Source organism: Lepisma saccharinum, chromosome 7 (assembly GCF_977018435.1).
Source record: "Lepisma saccharinum chromosome 7, izLepSacc3.1, whole genome shotgun sequence".
In the NCBI taxonomy this organism is placed as follows: domain Eukaryota; kingdom Metazoa; phylum Arthropoda; class Insecta; order Zygentoma; family Lepismatidae; genus Lepisma; species Lepisma saccharinum.
Window position 1 is genome coordinate 12,702,230 of NC_139235.1, and position 18,434 is coordinate 12,720,663.

An 18,434-nucleotide genomic window follows, 5' to 3' on the forward strand; every position below is an offset into this window, starting at 1 on the left:
CCGTAACTGGAACAGTCGTTTGACTCGCTGGTCTTTAAAACTCCAACAGTACCAGTATAAAATAGTATACGTCTCTGGTCGCCAAAACGATCTGGCAGATATTTTATCTCGGTATCCTGCTAATGATATACCCCAGATTCATCCTGAAAATAGCCAGCAGACATTTAGAATAAACTACCTGTGGGCCGAAAGAGGAGAAATAGATGACGTCGACAAGTGGAGAGAGGCACAATCTGAAGATGAATTCTGCAAAAATTTACTCCAATCTCTAAATTCTCAGGAACCTAACCTCAGATTGCACCGTTCCTATCGCATTCAAGAAGGAATTTTATTTAAGAGAGGATCAGACAATCAGTCCCTTTGGAAATTGTGTGTTCCGGTGGTAATGAAGCAACCTCTCTTGAAAGTAATTCATGATGAAGCTGGACATTTTGGAGTATCCAAGACATTGAAGCGATTTGCAGTACGATACTTTTGGAAACGCATGAAGGATGACGTGATACAGTACATCCGAGATTGTGAAATTTGTGCCCAGAGTAAACCAGACAAATTGGGGATACGTACTCAAAGAGACCCTTCATATCAGTCCCAAGCAACCTCATGAGATGCTTTCTCTGGACTTGATTGGGAAGCTTCCTCGGTCTAATGGATACCAGTACATCTTGAGCCTTATTGATGTGGGTACACGTTTTGTCTCCGCATATGCTTTACGGACTGCCAGCACCACAGAAATTATAAACACGCTTCAGAGAGGATATTTTGCTCACTATCCAAACGTTACGTTTACCCTGAGCGACAGAGGAGCTCAGTTTACCTCTAAGCAGTGGCACGAATTTACCAAAAAGCTTGGTATCCATCACGTTTGCACAACAGCTTACAATCCAAACGGGAACATGGTAGAACGAGCAAATCAAGAGATAGTCAGATTACTTCGTTTATTTTGTTATCGAGAACATCAGACTTGGTCTCGATACATATCAAAAGTTGTTTGGTTAATTAATTATTCCATTTCTGAGACTACTGGATATTCACCTGCTGAACTATTCTTCAACCATCCCATACCCAGAGAGATCCTAACCCATTTCAATTGGCCCGAACGGGAAGAAGCCCAACCGGATTGGAAGTCCAAATTATTCTTAGCCCAAGTCAGGGAGAAGAAGAAGCTGTCGAAGAATTTAAAACAGAAGGGAAACGCCAAGACAGTGACAGTTGGAGACTTCGTGATGGTAAAAAACCATTCCTTAAGCTCCTCACTAGATAGGACCATTCAAAAGTTATTTATGTTGTGGATAGGACCTTATCTAGTGGACAAAGTGGAAAATAATGTTGTGACATTGCTAATTCCAAGGACTAAAGAATTATATGGTAAGGTTAACTAAGATAACGTAAAACTGGTGCGTTTTTCGGAGGATAAAAAGAAAGAATTTGTACTTTAAAACTAAGTTTCCTCCAGGTAGATAACTTCCTTCCTGAAACTTAGTTTCCGAATGGAAGGGGCAGATGATATGATCCACATTTTTATGTGACGTCACCAGTAGAAGATATGTCACTAATGTATTTATTTTTTGTAAAAGAAAGCGTAATTTCTTTGTTATTATATGTAATATTGCACCCTGTTTGTAATATATATCTTTTGTTTAATGTTTATTGTATTTTATGCTCTGTTATGAGTAGTTTAATGTATCTTCATGTTTGCAAGAGTGCACTATACGAATTTGTATTTCTAAAGATGTATAGATGTCAGTTTTGTTGGTAGTATCCTTTTGTAGATAGTGAATGATTCATCTGTACTTTAATCTGTGTTCTCGAAAATAGTATAAAAGCGAGGATATCGCTTAAGAATCATCACACTTTTTCGCCACGGATCGACGAAGCTTTTAAACTTAAAAATAACTCCTCGGTGTTGTGCATACATCTTGGTATGGTAGTTCGGGGCGCAAGCTAGGCCTATGTGATCATAGGTACGCCGATAGCCATGCATTGATGATATGCACAATACTGCAACCATTCTACGTAAAAAAAAATAAAGTTAGCCTAAGGATTAATTTGGAAATAAAAGGCTAAAGAGCAAATATTGGCTCAGTTATCATTGCATATCTCTTGGTGTGGTAGTTCGGGGCGCAAGCTAGGTCTATGTGATCATAGGCTTGCCGATAGCCACGCATTGAGTTTATGCGTTTTAATTGAGTCAATTCATCGACAAAGCGAAATCCTCGCCTTCGTCTCAAGTATAGTTGCATTATAATTGCAATAAATAAAGAATAAAACTTTTCAGTTTATACATACGGCACTAACGTGGTTTTATTTCTCTGTGCTGTGAATGTTGTCTTTGCCTAACACTATCCCTGTACCTGAGAGGAGTTTGTGCACTTCACCGAGTCTCATTGTTCACCGCTGAGTATTATTAAGTTAATATTAATAGTAAAATAATACGACGCGTGAAGTAATTGTGCTTAGAACGTATCACTTTTTTCACAATTATTACGCACTAATTGTTGTGTAAGTTTTCAACTAGAGCCCAACGCAGCTAACTTTGCCGTGGCGCAGATACCAATTTTCGTTTCGTCTCCCTCTCTCTTAGAATCACATGTTCTATCCTGCTCGCCAACCTTCCCATTGTTGCCATATTGTCATTCCATTCCTGGACACACTCGCGTAAACATAATTGAAAACAATTTAATAGCGCTCCAGCTCGCGGTTCACACCGTTCGGTAGGGACGGTAATGTGGCAATATAGCATGGCGTAGTGGTTGCTTTTTTTATGCAGTGCATGTTCATCGGCTAGCTAGTGACTAGTGTTGCCAAATGTAAATATGAAGCACTATTTCTGTTACGGGAGAAAGGCAAAATGACGGTGAGTTTTGTTGGATTGTAAAGTGTAAACACCATATTTTTATTATAAGTATTTGACTGGTTTGACATTGTGTGCCAGTATTGCGTGTGTGTAAGTGAAAGTGCATGTGTTTAGTTGGTGAACGTTAAATTCCATAATGCCTTGAGTATTATTGTTCATATTTCATCACTTTAGAATTGCTCAAAAGAAATAAATTATGTGGATACATGAGCATTTCAACCCTCGACTCAGGCACCGGTACGTGTTCTTGTAGGAATTGTGTGATGGAAGCTGTTATTTTTGCTGCTTAATGCGATGCATGTTTTGCTTTCTTTCTTTTTTTTATGTCAAAATTCGCATGTTTTGATGGGTGACAAGTTCATAACAAAAGAGAAAACCGCACAGCTTATCGTCTGGTGGCAATATATGTACTTCTTATTCTTGTTGCGGACGCCGGCATCGTATGTAAATGTACAACAAAGGCAGCCGACTGTCGGCCATCACAGAGAGGCAATAATACTGCTTAAGGAGGAGTGTTTGTGGTCCAATTGTCGCTGTTTAACACGTTCGCAAGTTACACTGTTCTACAAATTTTCACTTTTTTCTTTTACAGAAAGGAAAGTAGCTCTTTGTTACTGAAATTGAGCTCTGAACACGAATACGAATTTCATTTTCTAAGATTGGCTCTTAATTTGAGTTACGGCATAATTCATGTTACCCTTAAGCAATGCGTTGGCTCTTGGGGGGCAGTTGGGAAGAATTAATACAATTCAAATTTTGAAATTAAAGCGTGAAAACACAGATGAGAGATGCCGTGAAAGACAGATGCAAATTAACTTAATGCTGGTGATGCTATATGATAATTCTCTTAACTTTGGGAAAGCATAACTCTCTTTCCTCTACTTTAAACACATCCATATTCAGCATCCTCATATTAGTAAAGGTTGGGTACTCTCATTTCTGTAACAAAACGTGTTTAGAACAGTGTTATTAGTTCTCAAACCAGTGGTAGTGTCAGTCGTGCATCACATATCGTTGCAGTTCCAGTATCAGTGTGGACGGGCTTATTGGGAGTGAACAGTTAAAATGCCACCAGGTTCATTAATGCAATGGAATAATAAAAAAAAATGTTTAATTTTATTTGAAATCACTATGAAGAAGTGTTCTTTACATCATTTTGGGTAATTTTACGCAAGGATTAGTCCACATTTAGCGGTTTTAGTGCATATTTATGTACATATAAAGCCACTTGTTAGCACATATAAATCCCAGCCCTGGTTATAATGCATGGCGTTTAAAACTAACGTTAGAGCTGAGTTCTCTAATTTCCTTGTTCTACGAACAGCTGTGCCTCGGCGCACTGTAGCGATTTTTCTATCGAGCAGATTAGCAACACTGGTTCTCCCGTTCTACTGCGTCGATCGCGGCAGAAATATCTGGGTTTGACTTCTAACATTAGTCCAATGAAAGAATCCGTGTTTCATTTATTTAACTTCCCGTGCCGAAGTAACACGACAGCCGTGCAAAAAGGAATAGATGAGACGAGAAACAGAATTATAGCCAAGACGTGGAGATAAGGCCACAACACAAACTAGAAGGCATGCCAACAAAGTTGTAGAAAATTCAAAATAACTTAACCCACCATGATAAGTATGTATCATGATCTTTATTTAACAAGAGATGCATCAACGTGTGTGTTATTACAACTGTTGCATGTGTGTGTCTCTATACTCTGTCCCAGGAATCTCTGGAGCAAGCGAACGAAAACATGTCCTCCGCGCAACTAGAGGGCTTGACCAAGGAACGGTCGAAAAGGAAAGTGAGTGAGTCCATGGAAGGGAAAATTTGGCCCACCTGCAAGACGATTGCTGCAGCGCGTACTGCTTTGCTCCGCCCATTGGTATTCTCTCCTTATCTGGCGTTATTCACTGTGCTGCTCCACAAATTTCTGGGACAGACTATAGCTGAAATCTCCATTGAAAGTCCGCGGGTTATATCATACGGCTATAAAACACTCCCGTATCTAGATGAAGACACAGAGTACAAATGTCCTGGGTTCGATACCCGGTGGAGGCATATATACCCAGTCCCAGCTAACTGTGGAGCACGTCCGAGCATACCGTCAGAGAAGCGAGTGAAATAAAGTGACCAGAGCGACGCAGTACACGATGCTGGTAACTACAGTCGTTTTTGCCCACTCCACTTAATTCCGTCTCTCTCACGTCTTCATTGGTGGAGCCGTCTCGCGTCACTACGTGCGCAGATACTTGTTTTCGTTTGCCTGCTCTACAGTTAGCTGGGACAGAGTATAGTGGTTCGGATCCCACTTTAATCTGTAGGTCCAGTCCCGATTAGCCTCACTGTGCACAAAGTGGACTTAAAACACCAATTCAATCAATCAATCAATAAAAGAACAGAGTACAAATGAATATCTTACCCTCCAGGATTTACTAGATTTTGCAGTTCAAATGCTCACCTTATTGGTAAAACCGTGGAGTATTTTGAGGCATTCCGCAGATTCCTTTCCTGCTTGGCTGAGGCTGAAGGTCCAGGTATAGTAGAGCCAAGGACGAGTTATCCTGTAGATTGTCAGCTCACTTAATCTGAAAGGGTTACGTGCATTCTTAATTTACTGATTGGAGTGAGAGACCAAAATTACTTGTCTCCGAATAATTTTCCCATAATTAAGAAAATATGACAATTTTCATTTTCATATATATTTTACCGGTGTGCCCATGTCGACATCCGTAGCAGGGTAGTTAACACAACGCGCGACGACGCCAGAGGTCCTGTGTTCGGATACCACTTTCGGCACGGGCGGGAGTGGTTCGCTTTACTCTGTTTGTAAACGAATAAGCATTTTGAAACAAGGGGTATAATAACCAGATCACTTGAAGTACAATTTTTTTTAAAAAAAAAAATTAGATCCAGTGAAATGTATTTGAAAAGAAAGGGTGAGCCCGCGACCGACCACGTGACTCAAGCGAGCGCAACCGATCCCGTGTTAATCGTTGTTTCTGCTGTTCTTTGAATTGTTTGAGTGAGGTAGCAGACGAAATATAATCTGTTAAGGCAGATAAAAAATTCAGTCGTAACCATGACTGTGTACCTTGCGGTTCCATACATACACGATAATGTCAATTTACTTCTATCTACTTCAGTTTCACACACTTTTCTACCTCTTGTGTTTATCACGATGAAGAGGATGAAATAATGAACAACGATACATCATTCTTTACCAGGGTTCGAACCTGCAACCTGCGGCTTTGTAGCACTTGACACTGCCCCAGTTTGACAGGCATGCCGTAAGTGTATAGTCAACTGAAGATGATATTACGAAATCTTGTTCACCTTGTGTACATACATCCTGTCCAACTCTTGTCTGTTATGGTGATACCGTAGAGTCGTAAATGATTTTAAGTATTGCTTGCAAACACTATATGATTGTCACGTACGTCAAGGTGAATTTTAAAAACATAGGTGCAGTGGAAACTCACATAATTAGTGACAAATCACTTGGATAACATAATCTATCGTGTTGTCTGTGATGAATTGTTGATAACATATCGCCAACTAATTATAGAGCTTTGTTTGTTACGCAAACCAACACGGTAATTGTTACATTCAATTTGAATTTCAGTTGGAAGCTACGTAACAATGGCCGAAATGAGTTCAAACTCTTTCCGTGTGTGAAACTGAATACACGATAGACAATGGAAAATTACTTAGATCATGTACGTTTGGTAATTAATTTTCACGAACCTTACTTGTTATGAACTTGTATGGCACTTTTGAAAATTTGTTCTTTTATGCAATGCATTAAGCAAAATATACACGACGCCAGGGATCCCGGGTTCGAATGCCATTTTGGGCATGGGTGTTCTTTGAAAGTGTCCTCTCATCAATTTCATCATATCATTACTCAATTTCGCAATTTATCCAAAAGTAGCAGAAATGTGAAGTAAAATAAGCGAAATCAATCAATCATAGCAAAATATACACAGTCCGTCCAGTGGGAAAGGTGACCGGTTTTTTTTTTTTGCCACGGAACCACCAGTGCCATCTATGGAGAGCTATATGTTCTACGTAGCGACACATTTCCACTTTATTCCGGCAAAGTTGCACAGCGCTAGCTAGCATCGACGGTCGACACGTACGGATCTTGTGACTGACAGTACCTGCTGAACGTCGGTCGGAAACGGAGCAATGGAGCAACGTGCCAACATTAAATTCTATTACAAATTGGGTAAAGTGCAACAGAGACGTTTCAAATGATTCAAACTGTTTACGGTAGTGAGGCATCGAGTCGTAAGAACGTGTTTAAGTGATATACAAGATTTCGTGATGGTCGGGAGAGCATTCAAGACGATCCGCGATCAGGACCTTCAGTGACTGTGCGAACTGACGAAAACGTCCAAAAGCTGGCGGAGATTGTACGCAAGGATCGTTGTGCATCTGCAAGGTTCATGGAGGATCTCACTGGAATTCCGAAGTCCACAGTCCATGGCATTCTAACCGAAAATTTGGGCAAACGGAAGGTCTGTGCGCGGTTTGTGCCACACACACTCAGCGACAAACAAAAACATTGCAGAGTGGAACGAACACTGCAAACAAGCAGCTGATATGGATCCAGGGTTCATGTCAAGCATTGCAACAGGTGATGAAACATGTTGCTTTCAGTACGAACCACTCACAAAGCGTCAGAGCTCGGAATGGAAGGTCTAGCCTATCCAAAAACGAAGAATGTGCGCATGCAGAAGAGCCGAATCAAAACTCTGCTCACTGTTTTCTTTGATTCCAAAGGCATCATCCACAAGGAATTCAATCCAGAGGGTCACACTGTGAAGCTGCGTATTACGTGCGTGCATTGCATCGTCTATTGGCCAGGATTCGTAGAGTTCGGCCTGAATATCGGGAACAGTGCTCATGGTCTCTGTTGCACGACAATGCACCCGTGCACAAGAGCAGGTTGGTACGCCAGTTTTTGGCCAAAATAGGGACACTGGAGCTCGATCAACCCCCATATTCTCCAGATTTAGCTCCATGCGACTTGTGGCTATTTCCAAAACTGAAATTGGCGTTGAAAGGAATGCGTTTCGACACCATTCCAGACATCCAAAAGGCTTTTACCGCGATTTTGGAGGCAATTCCGACACAGGAGGTTCAAGACTGCTTCACAAAGTTCTACAACCGCTTCAGTTCATGTGTTGACTCACGAGGTGTGTATTTTGAATAAACGTTATTGTAAACTACCAGGCCACAACGTCTTGTTTTTCATTTCTCAGAAGTCACCTTTCCCACTGGACGGATTGTGTAATACACAGAGTTCGTTTTAAATGTTTTGAAATTTACACTATTCTATTACCTTTACTTGAGGCTAATTTGTTAGCAGCTATTGTAATGTAAAATGTAACTAAGATAGAGATTCCTTAATTTCGGTCTGTACTTACCTGTACACTGCGTTCACGTATTCAGATGAGGACGATGATTGTGCGTTTATTTTAGTCCCCATTGCTGTTTCTGGAATACATAAAGATTACTAATAGAGTTTTGGAATATGCCCCTTTCGTTGCGTTTCAGATTATATTAGTGGCGTCTGGTGCGGGACACACCCAGCTTGCACCAAACGATAAAACTCAATGCCAACACCTGGCCTACTAACCTAACAATTCTTAATCTACAATTCCTCTTAGATCTATACTCTGTACCAAGTATCCCTGGAGCAGGCGAACGAAAACAAGTCTCTGCTGCGCAATTTGTGACGCGAGCAGGGGGGAAATCGACTGCAGCTACCAGCCTTCTCAGCAGCATGTACTGCTTCGCTCTGCCCACTGGATGTTCTCCCTGGATGACAGTGTAATAATGAGTATAGGTTTATATTATAAGGTTTTGACGTTTGTTGCAAACTGGTTGTATCCCGAACCAGACGCGATATTAGTGTACAAAAAACATTTATGTAGGTTAGTTTTGATTTATGAATTTTTTAAAAAAAAAATCAAAGAATATGTTTCGTGATGTAGTTGTTGATAGTATGAAACTCCCATAGTAAAATAGTGTGGGTAGCAAGGGTGTAAGTTGGCAAGTACTAGTGGCAATTGAGAATCACCTTTACAGGGACAAGGATGAACACTAGATATGTCCTGAGCAAACAAGAGTACAATTGCCTTGAGGAATTGCAGGAATGCAATTACAGCAAACAAGCGTCGAAGATCAATGCATACAAGTGTTTGTCAGAGTGGAAAACGTTTACTATTACGTGGACACCCAATGGACTCATCCTTGCAAGAGCTCTTGTAAACACGTGAGTCCACTTGGATCTCACAGAGCTATTGTGCTGACAATTAGCAGAATTTAGCTTTATCTTCTTTTTAACTTCTATCATTGTTACAAAATTGGTCCTTTTATATTCTTATTAACAATGAGCTCCTAAATTCAAGAAATAGTACAATGAGCATTATGGCTCACAGGGCTCAAATTCAACTTCAAGTTTATTTGAATTTGTCGTACTGTTACACATTGAATGAAGTACAGTGGGTTCGTTTTGGCTCTGGGCCGAGATAGCGCGTGAACAACTTTAACCTTCCGTGACTTGCGCTTATTTCACTTCCCCGAGCAGTTGCATGTTGTACTTTGTGACGATCACTGGTCAATCATTTGCACAATTAAATTCGTTTATAAATATTTCGAACTAAAACGCGAAGGTGAAGATACAACTTCTATGGGTCTATATATTAATGAAATAACTGAGCAATATGCAGTTCGCTATTCCCTTTATTTCTAATTCCATTACATCCATTGCTATATACGACTATTGATTCTCGTTGCTATAGCAACGTTAGAATTCCAAATATTACCTAATTTATACAGCGTTTAGTGCAATAAATAACATAAAACATAATTAATGTTTTACAAAGCAGTTATTATACATTTTTAACTGCTACTTGGAAGTGACTTGTATAATATGAAATTAATAATTTGAATAAACATATAATTATATTGTGCGGATCCACAGGACAGCCACAACTTTTTACAACATATGCAAATTAGCTGCTTTTACAAGTTTAATTTATCTTGTATTTCTGGACTTTTTTTACATTTATATTATATTAATTTTTTTGTTATAAATTGTTTTAATTTATTTTTCTGGGTGATATTATTTCATTAATTTTAGAGAGACAGTCCACAGTGGTTCGGATCAAACTAAAGGTCCTGTTCCGATTAGCCTATGTGTGCCTAAAGTGGACTTAAAACGCCAATTCTAATATTCTATTTTATTATGTTATATCGACGACAAGTTTTTTTTCAAAGAATTTACCATCCACATATTATAAGCAAATGTTTTGTTCCTGCACATGCTGCTTCTTGAGAATTTTATGCTCAATATTTTCTTCACTCAGGACACTTCAACATCACTAATTACGCCAACATCCTTCTCCTCACCTGAAGGTTGTTGAATAAATCGTTCAATTTCACTTGTGTCTAATCCATGTGACATGTTGAATAAAACAAAATCGCTCGCAAAACGTACGACAACCAAAAATAAAATACTACGAGAGAAGGCGCATGTTGTAAAAGTAGAACATTCACTGACAGTAGACCAAAATAGAGAGTTCGAAGCCCTCATTTGGGGCTCGAATCATCATGTGGGGCTCAGTGTTGCCAACTCACCCCACGAAAATTTCACCAACTGATATTTTGAAGCCTTTTATGATGTATTTGAGGGCAGAGTTGGCAACACTGTGGGCTCACTGTAGCCTTTTATGATGTATTTTGAGGACAAAGTTGGCAACACTGTGGGCTCACTGTAGCCTTTTATGAGGGGCTTATGTACTGTCTGGCAACACTGGGGGCACAGAGTTGGCCTGTGGGCCCACTGTAGCTTTTTGAGAGGGGCCTATGTGCGCCCAGAGTTGGCCTGTGGGCCCACTGTAGCCTTATGATGTATTTGAGGACAGAGTTGGCCTGTGGGCTTTTACTGTAAACTTTCAAAGGGCCTGAGGGGCCCATGTACCTATGTCTGGCAACACTGTGGGCTCTTGTCGTAGCCTTTTATGAGGGGGGTCTATGGCCCTCTGTTTATATTTGCCAACCCATCCGAAGACCACTATCTCTCACTGGCTAAGCTAACCTACAAATAGTGGCAGCACTGACGAGGCTCGAATTATTATTTCAGGCTCGAATCATCATTTGACGCTCGAATCATTATTTGAGGCTCGAAACGAATCACTAAATATAAAATAAAATAACAATGCCTATGAACCTGTTTGGCTTCAGGAAGCAAGCTATGGAGGTATTCGCCCAAAGCGCACCATCGCCACCTGCAAGCTGGGACCTGTTACCCTCCCTATTATCTAAACTCAACGGTTTGTTGATTATACACTTGAATAGCATCCTGACCCAGTACGACGAGGATGTGGGCAAGACTTTCTACATATTCAACAACAACTTAAATTATTACCAATTCCCAATCTCCGGCAAACTGCAGTTTGACATGAATCCCGAGAATAAAGGAGAGGCCAAAATTTCCTCCGGCAAGAACATCTATCGCATCAAACACGATAGGATGAACAGAACCACCACGTACGATGTATCTGCTGGCGATCGCCTGTACATAGAGCTCTTGGACGACTACGACCAATTCATCCCTCTTTTCATAGAAATGAAAATTAGCTATCCTATAATAAATAACAATAATGCCTAACGATATTTTTGGCCATACGAAACGCGACGACCATGGCGACGAGCTTCTCATGCTCGACGTCAGGGTCAAGAAGCTGCGAAGCGATCTGCAGGCCCTCCAGTCCACGCTCAACTCCAGCCTCCAGTCCGAGATAGCCAGCTTGCAGTCTCAGTGCTTGGACCCTGTACTCAAGATTGATGCAGAGCTAAAATCGCTGCTGCAAAAATACACCGACCTCGCGTCGATAGACAATCTCGACAAGCTGGCACTGAGTGTGGGCAATCTGCAGAACAAACTTCTGAAGCTGCAACAAACGCAAACCTCAGACGTTGAACAGCTGAAACAACGCTTGCAGGATCAAACAAGCAACATCCAGACCGAACTGCAAACTATCATCCAAAGCATTAAAACACAAGACGACTACGATCGCGTGAACGCTAGTATTGCTAAATTGCGCGAACAGTTTCAATCTTTCGAAATCCCTACGTTGGAAAGCATCAAGGCTGAGCTTCAAACGGATGCTTTGCATGCGGCCATCAACGAAGTAAAAACTAAACTCCAAACGCTGGAGGATTTTATCAACAATCTACCGTCGTCCAGCGAACTGAACGCCATTGCCCGTAGCGTGGCCAACATCAAAATCCAACTTGAGACCTACGAGGATTTCGGGAAGCTGCAAGGCACCATAACCCATATTGAGGATGCTCTTGCTGTCATTAGAAATGATCTGGCGAACGTTCACGATGAGCTGGAAACCAAACTGCCGGGCATCAGGGATACACTGGCCAACGTCCAACAGCAAATCGCTAAACTGGAAAATCTGAATGCAGAATCCGAGTTGTCTCATTTCCATCACTTGATCGACGACATACAGACTAAGTTGGAAACCCTGCAACAATCTACCCCCACCCAGGATGACATAACACAACTGCAAGAAGGCATACGTGCTGCTGCCGATGCCTCCGAGTTGGACGCGGTGAAAAAAGCTTTGGAATCGCTCCAAAACACGGTGGCCACCCTGCCTACCTCTCAGGAACTGAAAAGCGTGAAGAGAACTCTCAACCGAATACTCAAATCCGACGACATCAAAAACATCCAATCCGAAATTGAATCAATACGGGGGTCTGTCGCGACTTTACCTACCAACCAGAACATCACCGAGCTGCATGAATTGTTTGCGGAAATTAGAACCCAGGTCCACGACCTTGTAATACAGAGCTCCAAGTTGACGCTTGTAGAAAGCCTGCAGCAGATTATTGCCAGCGTGAAAGAGCAAATTGGGAGTATCGAGGCAAGTCAGGAATCGACTATAGCTAATTTCAGCACCCAACTACATGACTTAAATGAAAAATTCAAGAGCCTTATTGTCGATGTAAAGATCAAACCAAACTACGACACTGTTGTTCATGCTATCGAGGAACACCTGGAATCGGTGAATGGTAGATTGGAGGATGTGGAGACTGAGGTTCGAACCAACGTAAACACTCTAAATGCCAGCATCGACAATCTCAAGTCTACGATTGTCATCGAACTGTACAGCATACCAAACAGAGAGTTCTCCTCCCCTTTCAATCCAGGTTACAAACTCTACATGTTGACTCCTGCAAAAGCCTATCATCAATTTTTCCTCGCTGGCACACTTCAGTTCGTCAAGGTTTCCTACTGGTCTTTGCCTCACGCAACCCACTACCCAATCATGACCGTGACGAACATTGGCGACGAGCCTAAAATAAGAGGAGTTGAGCTGGTCGATTTCACACACCCCGAAAGTCGCGAGACTGCCTATGCCGAAGATGCCACTCAAATTATCGACATAGAAATAGGTGACAAGCTGTATATAGAAAACCCAGCTTTGTCTGCAGCCAGAAATCCCATCCAGGCTATATTCTTATTTTCGCGCCATGTCTAGGCAGGGTATCGTGAACGAGCTTCATAAACCTGCACGACGAAACTACAAACGACTGGCGGTGGTGACCAAAGGCGTGGATGACCTTTGGCAGGCTGACCTTGTGGAAATGAGTAGCGGCAACCTAAAAAATTTACATAAAATCAACAAAGGATACAAGTATCTTCTTACTGTTATAGATACATTTTCAAAATTTGCGTGGGCTTTGCCCCTCAAGGCTAAAACAGGTGTGTGCGTAATGGAAGCATTCAAAACTATTTTCAATGAAAGTGGCAGGCGACCTCGATTTCTTCAAACGGATAACGGAAAGGAATTTTACAACTCGATATTTCAACGGTTTGTTCAGAAGCAAAATATTCAACATTACTCGACTTTCAGTCACATCAAAGCCAGCGTAGTGGAACGTTTTAACCGTACTCTCAAAACACGCATGTGGAAACGATTCACGCTTCAAGGTAACCACAAGTGGGTCAATGTGCTTCCGGAACTCGTAAACGACTATAATCACAGTTTGCATAGCACGATACGCATGAAGCCTGCCGATGTCAGCAAGTCTGATGAGGCACGACTGATCTCTACTGTTTATTGTCCCAAGTACCGGCCCACTAACAAAAAACCGAAATTCAAAATTGGAGATCAAGTAAGAATTAGTAAATTTAAGCGCATGTTTGAAAAAGGCTTTACCAAAAACTGGAGTACGGAACTTTTCACTGTTGCTCGATTGTTACCCGGTAACCGTCACACGTATATAATAAAAGATAATCGCGACGAAATTTTGAAAGGGCGATTCTACGAGGAGGAACTCTCTAAAACAAAATACCCCAATACGTATCTTATCGAAAAAGTATTACGTAGAAAAGGTGACAAACTGTTGGTGAAATGGTTGGGACTCGAGGAAAAAAGTTGGATCGACGCAAACGAGGTGATTGTGTAACGGGTGCTTGGGATGTGGTGAGGCGACTGCCAGATTTTCCCCCGGAGCGTCAGGCTAGGAAAAACGGCGAACTGTTGCCGGACAACATTCGCTGCCTTATTGTCGGACCTTCAGGGTGTGGGAAAACAACTTTACTTATTGATAATTTTCTTCTTGCTCCCGACTGGTTAGATTGGAAGAACAGGCACTTGTATGTTTTTTCCAAAAGTTTGGAGCAAGCAAAATATCAACAGCTGACAAAACTGTACGAAGGGCTGAGCATAGCTACTTTCGCCTCCGAAGTAATGCCACTAGACTGCTGCCATGAAAATTCGGTGGTGGTCTTCGACGATGTCATCCTGGAGAACCATAACGAAATTCGCAATTTTTTTACACAGGGGCGGCACAGAGGCATGGACTGCTTCTACCTTGCTCAGACTTTTTCTAAAATTCCCAAGCAGCTTCTCCGAGACAACGCTAATTTTATTTGCTTGTTTCGTCAAGACCACACCAATTTAAAACATGCTTACGATGATTATGTAGGCGGGGACATGAACTACAATCAGTTTTCCAAATTTTGCTCTTCATGCTGGAATCAAGATGATTTCGGATTCGCCACGATAGACATGACGAGGAAACCTAATGACGGAAAATACAGAAACAAAATAAACAACTTTCTAAACGTTGCGACGTTACAAGAAACGTCTTGACGTATTATAAATAACAAATGATGAAACGCAAACTCGCAGACGATAACTTGAAGCTGCGCGACTACCTGGCCAAACGCTTCAGGGGTTGGAAATCAGAGAATCGCGGAATTTACGAAGAGAAAAAGCGACAGGACCAACCTATTATTGATGCTATAAGTGGACTAGGTAAAGACATCAAAGATGTTACCGAGCAAAATAAAGATTTAATCAACGAGCTCGTGCCACTTGCTGCTCGAAATTATGCTGTGCCTACACCCATATCCAGTATTCACACTACCCCGTTCGAACTTGGAGCTGCACCTCTGAGACGTCAGGTTCTAGGCAGTACGTCTTCGGACAAGGTAGTTGAATTAGGTCCGTTGGCGAGAGATTACCTGAGCACCGGGAAATTTGAAAAGGACGAGGTGTTTGGATTGTACCCCTCTGTGGAACCTAACGAGGGTGTGGTTTGGAAAATTGGAAAGTCAAAAGTTACGTTCGAAGGTGACGACGTGAAAATTAATTTGGGCGAGAAGAACAGCTGGACTAGGTATCCTGGCACTGTGCGCCTGTGGGAACTTATTACCAAAAAGCAACCTAAAGATTATACAGACGAGGATTACCAAAGTTACACAGAAATTTTAATCATAACGGATGCCCTGTACCAAAACAACGATGCAACACAGAATCGCGTAAAATCAAGCAGTGGAGAAAAATACAGGAACCTCATCAAGCCAATATGGAACCAAATTAAAACTGGCAGCGGTGTCAAACTCTACAATACCCTACCTAAAGAGTTTGTTTGGGTAGACGACGTAAGGAAGCTTGTAGATCGATTGCTGGTTATCGCAGGCGAAGAAAATGCAGGCAATCGCAACTTCCACAACGAGAAGGTGGGCATCATGGACATGATTAGCACCAAGCTTAGCAACTTTATTGTCAACGACAACAAAGGTATAGGTTACCTTATCAAAATCATCAACACCCTGCCTCCCAAATTCTGGAATGTGGCCGAGGGTCGAGGTCTCGTGAACGACATCATCAACAAGCTACCCTTCGAGATGCATCTACCAGGTTACCAATACTGCGGACCGGGTACTAAACTGGAACGGCGACTGGAAAAAGGAGACAAGGGGGTAAATCTGCTGGATGCTGCATGCAAGGATCACGACATTGCTTACAACACATATACGAATTTAGATGCGCGTCACGATGCTGATAGAAAATTGGAGCATGCCGCGTTCGGGAGACTCGTCAGCAGAGACGCCTCGCTGGGAGAAAGAGTTGCAGCATTGGGCACGACCATTGCCATGAATACAAAACGAAAATTGGGGTGGGGGCTGTAATTAAATAACATACAGTAAAAAATGTCTACGCATATAACAGACTTACCAACAGAAGTGTTATACAAAATATTTACATTTACTTTCGACGATAGTCACGAGGATGTTAAAAAAGCTTATTGATTTAGTTAAAATAACACCACAATTTCGCTTGCCCTGTGAAATGCTACTTCTGGATCATCTGAGAAAAATAAGCGGTGTAAAATCTTCTTCTTCTCCCTATGCTCTTTTTCGGGCTGCTGATGAAAAATTGGCTGATAAGATGGACGAACTTCACGAGTGGAGACAGGGGAGGAGACGATATACAGACGACTGGTATGCTTCAAAATGCTGAAACCAGCAGGATCATCGATCACTTGATCGCATTAGGCAATGCCGAAATTTTTTTCTATAAATAACACACTGTAAAAAATCTACGAGACCAAAAAAAAATATTTCTTCGATATGAGTGAAAAAATTAGTGACGTCCAGGCATTAAAACAAATGCTAAATTTGTCAGTCGAATATATAAAAATTCAGGAATTGGAAGTGGACAAACCTTATGCAATAACTTCTGGTTCAATTGTTGCAACCCAGTTTGGTCCTAAAGTACGTCTGTTGCTCAACGGACAATACAGTCTATTTTTACCAGATCGATACGCTAGCATGTTATCCGACGAGAAGCTATCCATTTTAATCGAGAACACAACTCGAATCGTGTACAAGGGGACAAAAGAACTTCTTGGTAAGAAAACAAAGCACATAATCGAATTTGTTTAATAGCTGCAAAGTATATATAAATAACATACCGTAAAAAAATTACACGGGAGGGAAAACAAAAAATCTCTGAACATATATAAAATAACATACCGTAAAAAAAAAATTACATCATGAAGCCCAAGGGCGTCGTGTACCAGATACCATATTCGAATCTGAAAACGCTGGGTGCCCTCAATGGGTTACTCACCAAGAAACAACGCGAGAAGAAACGTTCATGCTTGTCCAAAGGACACGGAATGAAATTGCTGCTCAGCACTCCACAATTGAAAAAGTTGCAGCATTCGCGGAAGCAGCAGAAGATTGGAGGTTTCATATTCAGCATTCCGGCCATCTTGGCAGCTTTGGGTGCAGTGGGCAGCTTGGCAGGAGGCAGTGCCGCTATCGCCAAAACCGTCATCGACTCGAAGAAGAACAAGGCGGAATTGGAAGAACAGAAACGTCACAACCTGGCTATGGAAAAGAAGGGGAAAGGTGTGACCAAAAAGCGAAAAAACAACCTCGATGCTTTGAAGAAATATAAAAAAAAGAAGAAGCCCTGTCCAACTTCGATATTGAATCTCTGATCGAACTGTTGGGAATAAGAAACTTTAGAGGTGTTTTCATGTCCGATTCTCTACCCTCTGCTGTGAAGAAAAAGGAGTATGGCGTGGTCAACCTGGACAGTTACAAAAATCCTGGTACACATTGGATATGCTACCTCAAAATTGACGATGACAAAGCATTTGTTTTCGATTCGTTCGGTGGCACACCGCCTGCCAGGTTGGTGAAGTATCTCAGTGTTGCCAACCTCTACTACAATGACAAACGCATCCAGGGTTTCACCGATGTTAACTGCGGCCACCTATGCCTTTCCGTTCTCGCATACATGTCTAAAATAAATAACCCCTCGGTGGAGCATTTTCAGAAAGCATTGTGGTACCTAAAACACCATGGGAGTGTTCCATCTCACCAGCGAGACTTCGGTCTTGAAACTCGCGTTGCATGACGACATCATCTATCCTAAATCTATTGCTCTTCGTGCATTCTACAGCATGTACCTGATACCCAATGTCACGGAGCACAATAACAAAATTACTGTTGGAAATGAAAAAATAGTTATCACGCCAGGACAGTACAATCTGTCTACCTTGCAAGCCCAATTGCCAAGAAATATACTGCTATCTCAAAATTCTGTAACTCACAGAGTTGAAATTGTGTCTGCTACGGAAACAGTAGACCTAGGCACTGTTGGAGAGCTTCTGGGATTCGAGAACAACACAAAACTCGAACCTGGCATCAAGCACATCGGTGCCAACATTCCTAAATTTCTAG

The 18,434-nt window shown here is 41.6% G+C and overlaps 3 protein-coding genes across 3 annotated transcripts in view; 1 reads left to right on the top strand and 2 right to left on the bottom strand.

Annotated features, from left to right (window-relative positions):
- LOC145989730 (cell adhesion molecule Dscam1-like) overlaps positions 1-18,434 on the top strand; it is a 505,150-nt gene that overhangs the window by 45,715 nt on the left and 441,001 nt on the right. The gene's annotated exons all lie outside the window — the stretch shown is intronic.
- LOC145989733 (cytochrome P450 4C1-like) overlaps positions 1-18,434 on the bottom strand; it is a 147,264-nt gene that overhangs the window by 42,330 nt on the left and 86,500 nt on the right. The gene's annotated exons all lie outside the window — the stretch shown is intronic.
- Positions 1-18,434, bottom strand: part of LOC145989731 (cytochrome P450 4C1-like) — a 49,490-nt gene that overhangs the window by 13,568 nt on the left and 17,488 nt on the right. Inside the window, exons 5-6 of the mRNA XM_083125005.1 lie at positions 8,284-8,353; positions 5,310-5,436 (exon numbers count right to left, since the gene is read on the bottom strand). Of these exons, the coding sequence (XP_082981131.1) occupies positions 5,310-5,436; positions 8,284-8,353 (197 nt within the window). The remainder of the gene's footprint in view (positions 1-5,309; positions 5,437-8,283; positions 8,354-18,434) is intronic.